This window comes from Carcharodon carcharias, chromosome 30, assembly GCF_017639515.1.
Source record: "Carcharodon carcharias isolate sCarCar2 chromosome 30, sCarCar2.pri, whole genome shotgun sequence".
Lineage (NCBI taxonomy): Eukaryota > Metazoa > Chordata > Chondrichthyes > Lamniformes > Lamnidae > Carcharodon > Carcharodon carcharias.
In genome coordinates this window covers 36,328,501-36,333,886 of record NC_054496.1, presented here as the reverse complement: position 1 = coordinate 36,333,886, position 5,386 = coordinate 36,328,501, and the positions used below count along the sequence as shown (strand labels likewise).

Below are 5,386 nucleotides of genomic sequence, written 5' to 3'. Positions count from 1 at the left end.
AGACTGGGTGACCACTTTGTGGACACCTCTGTTCAGTCCACTAGTATCACCCTGAGCTTCCTGTTGCTGGTCATTTCAATTCACCACCTTGCTCCCACTCTGACCATTCTGTCCTTGGCCTGCTACAGTTTTCCAATGTAGCTCAACACAAGCTCGAGGAACAGCACGTCATCTTTCGACTGGACACTCGAAAGCCTTCTGGACTCAGCACTGAGGCCAACACTTTTAGATCAGACCCTCTGTCTTCATTTTGGTTTTTTTTGCTGGTTTTTTTGGGTCTCGTTTCTTTCTTTGTTCCTTCATGTTACCCTCAGGCAGTTGTTTTGCAGCCATTCACACCTCATCTGGACGCATCTTCTGTTTCTTTCCTTTCCCCATTACCACTGCCTTTGACTTTTGTACCATGAAACCTTTTATCCTTTAATCTCTCCTGCCCTCCTCCCTGTCACACACCTTCCCTTCTGTTCTTCCACACCTCTCCCCGACCACTTGCTCAAACACTATTACATTTCTAAACTTCCTGAGATTTATTACAAGTTGTTGTTGTTGTTGTTGTAGCAGTGTGAGAGTCTCCATTTCCCAAACACCATTTATCAGTCTGAACGCCAGGCTCCCTGGGTCAGTGTGGGCAGTGCCCACCACTCATGCTCATGGATCAATGAACAAAACCACGTGAGATGATTGGATTAATGGTGCCTTCAACATGAGAACTTGTGGAGCTGAATTCAGTCAGGTGACACCACAGCAACTCAGAGTGACTCCTATTGGTCCAAATAAATTCGGCTCTCCTAGTAATAAATCCATGAATTCTGTCATTGGTGGAGGTTGTGGAGATTGGGACTGGTTAATTGGTTCAATGTTGCTGCTTCTGGTCTCATTGGTGTCAGGTGAGTGCAGCTTGTGTGTATAAAAGGTGCTGCTCGGTGGCTGAAGGGATGGTTGAGTTGTTTGGTATCATGGGGGATTTTGTAGTGGGGGCTTTGTTCCCAGTGCTGGTGTTAGTTGGAGCTGTTTGTGGCTCTGACACTTGGCAACAGTTTCTAGGTCAGAGGTTTCCATGGAGCAGAGTAAAAGCCACCCCTGTGCCTCAGACAGTCTCTCCTCCTGGGCCTCCCTTTGGTTCCCATTTCTGTGTGTCTGAGGGTGGAAGACTGTGATGGTGCAGTGTGGAGAGGACAAGCTGCTGCTCAGGGTCCAGCTGGATTTATTTGGAATCAGGCACCTGATCAAAGCTGCTGACCTGACCCTGGGGACAGCAGGTTGTCTGCCAACCAGGATCTACTCTCAGAACCACACTGTCCTCTTTGACTATGGACTCCATGAGTGAGGCAGCAGGTTGCAGGTAATGGGAATCCTCAGCTCTTGCTCTAAGCTTGGGCTGTAGGTTGTTCCCCAATCTTCATTCCAACACTGGGTGAGATGTCAATGATATTGAGGAGATAGCTGTCTCCTGCTTTATAAAACTACAAATTAGCTTTCTACTTAGTATTGTACTTTGCTTTAACTGGTACCTGCGTCTCTCCAACCTATAACATCAGCCCCATTGGTCTTGAACCTTTTCTTTGGATCCTCCAAGCTTTTGCTTTTGTTGTTTTTGAGGATTTTCAGGTCTATTCCCTTCATTCAGATTAATCCCACTGGAGACTTCAGTTTCTCCAGTTTAATCCAATAGTAATGTCCCTTAAATGAAGAAAATGGAATAAGATAGTCTTATTTGACTGAAGAGGAACTCCACACTTCCCTGTTTCCCTGCCATTGGAACAAATGTGTCCCTGGCTTCAAATTGTTCACTTCCATGCTCCATATTACTGTCCACTTGTGGCTCTTTTTACTGTTAACTGAAGCTGCCCTTTTTTGTTGAGTCACTTCCCTATTAATGGACCCTGGTCTTGTGCTAATAATCTCTCTCTTTCGATCAGGGCTGAGGTTACAAAGCAATAAATGACCAGATGAGGTCACACGGCCCCTCGAGTCTGTTCGCCAATCATTAAGATCATGGCTGATCTTCTACACAACCTCCATGTTCCTCTCCCCTCAACATATTCTTTGATGCCCTAAAATAAATCCATCTGTCTCAAATATATTCAATAACTGAGCATTCACAGCTCTCTGGGGCAGTGAAGACACAAAATGCATGACCTACAGGATGTTCTGGCAGTGTTACATGTGGGACTGAGCACACTACTGCCGACAGTGATTTAAGGTCCATGACCCAGACCCAGGGTCAATGTGCTGCTGAATACAGATGTGAGTAGACCAAGCTGTAACTGTGAAAATAATTCTAGTTAATAAAGACTTGCAGTTAAACTACAGAAGAAAATGGACACTTCTTCAAAACACAGCATTCTGTGAACAACGCCCTCAACACTGGGATAGAGAATTCCCAATATTCCTTTCTTGCTGAATGAAGAAATTCCATGTTATGTTAATCCTAAATCCCTGACCCCTGACCTGAGATGACCACCCCAATAGTAAACCCTCTGCCAGCTGGGGGGGAGCAGCCTCTTCACACTGACCCTGTCAATCCCCCTCAGAATTGTTTCCAGGGGATGGGATGACTTCATTGTTAACCCCTGTGGAGAACATTCTCATTTCAGATCAGTTCTTCATTCCTTAACCTGATTCTTTCAGATGACTGGAGATTTCCTCATCTACACCACCCACCTGAACCACACCCCAGAGTATCATGGATCTGTCATTGTGAGAACGAATGGTGCTGTCGTTCCCATTGAGTGTCGTTATTTTAGATGAGAAACTTTAATCTCATTGTCAATAAGATCTACAGCTACTTGAGGTCTCTGAAGTTGTCCTGAAATGACTCCCCTGCCTTTCCAGGAAGGGCAATGTGAGCAGTGACCCCATCAAGCCCACCTGGATCCCATTCAGCTCCACCAAGTCTGGAGAAGGGCATCTGTCATTCTCTCTGCACCTAATGAATGGTATGTGATGGGTGGATGGGAAGTGATTTCCTGTAGTCACTCACTGGTAGTTACAGCCACTGTCTCTAACCCTTGTCCTCTTGTACTTCAGGTGACTGGCTTACAGAGCGCACTACGACTGTCTACTACCTGGGTGAGCTCATTCACATTGAGGCCTCTGTTTCAATGACCAACCACATGCCCCTGAAGCTCTACATTGACCACTGTGTAGCTACATTGAACGTAGGCAAGGACTCCACCCTGAGATACAGCATCATTGACCACAATGTGTAAGGAGCTCTCTGCTTTCTCCAGCTGGTCCCATCTCAATGGCTTCGCTTGATTCACTTCCTGTCTCTTTTTCATCTTTCTTCAGTTGCCTCCTGGACAGCAAAGCTGAGGACTCCTTTTCAACCTTTGTGTTGCCAATAGACGAGCGGGAGCTGGACATGCTCCGGTTTGACCTGGATGTGTTCCGTTTCCTTGGAGATGACCGTTCCTTGGTAAGAGGAAGCTGATCATTGGGGTCTCCATGTTGGGAGGGAGTCTCTGAATCATGACTTGTGTTGAATGTGTCCCTCAGATTTTCATCACCTGTCACCTGAAAGTTGCTCCAGTGGATCAGAGGGATTCCAGGAACAAAGCTTGTACTTTCCAGAAGGTGCAGAATGTGTCAGTTCCCCCTCTCTCCCTCAGGGATATTGTGTGGGGATGTGATGCACAATCTGGTTGATGGGCTGCTTCTCTTGTTTAACTGGACCCCATTGGAGGAATCAAGCATTGACATTTGTGCCTGTTGCCATGTGGGTAACTGTGGTGCCACAAGGGAGTTGTGGTTTGGTTCCAGAGGAAGGAGAGATCTTGTACCTGAAGCTGGTAGGACATTGATCCTCTAGATGTTGGAGTTCCCCTTTCCCCTCTCTAACTGGAATGTTTGATGTTGCAGAGTGAAGCTTCATTGAATTGGGAGGGTGAGGCCTCACTTGGACCCCTGCTCATTCTGGATACTGATGTGACCAAGCTGGCAACAGAGTCTCTGAATGAGGCTGAGCGAAGGATGCAGGAGACGTCTCCAGGTGGTGAGTTGGCCGACTGCTGGTTTCCATTTTCCCCTCAGTGTTTCCTTCACTAACCATTGGTTTCTCAATGCTTTGTAGGTGTGGAGTCTGAGGTGGTCCTGATTGTGGCCCTGACTGTGACAGCTGTCTCAGTGATCTCTGCTTCATTGCTGACCTTGTTCCTGTACAGGAAACACAAGCAAACTCAGGTTAACCATTGATCAATAAAGCAGTGATTCCTTCTAGCTTGTGTCTGGGAGCTGATTTCTCTGCATCCTCAACATGTTAGTTAAATGTCTCTGTGGATCTAATGACTGGGGTTAGTCCATCCAAGCACAGAACTAGCTCTACTGAATGATGTGTTTACTGAAGGCAGAGAAGCAGGAACTACTGATTTTTTTTCTAGGTGCTTCGGACTCCAGGCTTGGTATCTATAGCCACCCAGTGTAGGGGAAGGGGTGTGAGCAGGTCTGGCTCCTCCTTGTGGAACTGCTCCTGAGACTGGCTGGTGTGGGTGTTTACTCGAGCTGCCTCATTCTCTTCCATGGTGATGTTCACCCCCTGGAGAGGGGGCTCACTGTATTGGAGTGTCTGAGGTTTGCTGTAATCAGTGGTGCCAGAAGGACCGAGTGGATGATTCATCTCAGTCTCCTCCTGAGGTCTCCAGCTTCACAGATGCCAGTCTTCAGCCAATTTGATTCACTCCAGATGATGTCAAGAAATAGCTGAAGGCCCTGGATCTGCATCTTCACTGGCCCTTACAATATTCCAGCAATAGTACTGAAGGCTTGTGCTCCAGAACTTACCGTTCCCCTGTTCAAGCTGTTCCAGTGCAGCTACAACACTGGCATCACCCAGCAAAGTTGAAAATTGCCCAGATGTGACCCGTCCACACAAAAAGCAGGACAAATCCAACCCAGCCAATTCCTGCCCCATCAGTCGACTCTCGATCATCAGCAAAGTGATGGAAGGGGTTGTCACAAGTGCTCCTTGATAGCACTGTCGCTGCTCACTAACACTCAGATTGGGTTCTGCCAGGGCCACTCAGCTCCTGACCTCATTACAGACTTGGTCCTCAGGGCAGTGTCCAAACCCCAACCATCTTCAGCTGCTTCATCAAAGACCTTCCCTTCATCATAAATTCAAAAATGGGGATGTTCACTGATGATTGCACAATATTCAGCATCATTCGGGACTCCTCAGATACTGAAGCAGCCCATGTCCAAATGCAGCAAAACCTGGACAATATCCAGGTCTGACCTGTAAATATACAGTATTCTGCAAATGTGCAGATTTGGGCTGACATGTAGCAAGTAACTTTCATGCCACACAATTACCAGGCAATGAACATTTCCCACCAGAGAGAATCTAACCATCTCACTTTGACATTCAATGGCATTACCATTGCTG

The 5,386-nt window shown here is 46.9% G+C and overlaps 1 protein-coding gene across 1 annotated transcript; it reads left to right on the top strand.

Moving 5' to 3' along the window:
• The first annotated feature begins 2,631 nt into the window (after window positions 1-2,631).
• LOC121271257 (zona pellucida sperm-binding protein 3-like) lies at window positions 2,632-4,197 on the top strand. Its single transcript, XM_041177078.1, has 7 exons — window positions 2,632-2,740; window positions 2,820-2,939; window positions 3,031-3,208; window positions 3,295-3,421; window positions 3,502-3,579; window positions 3,865-3,997; window positions 4,076-4,197. The coding sequence occupies exons 1-7, from the start codon at window positions 2,632-2,634 to the stop codon at window positions 4,195-4,197; spliced, it is 867 nt and encodes a 288-aa protein (XP_041033012.1).
• Window positions 4,198-5,386: the final 1,189 nt, after the last annotated feature.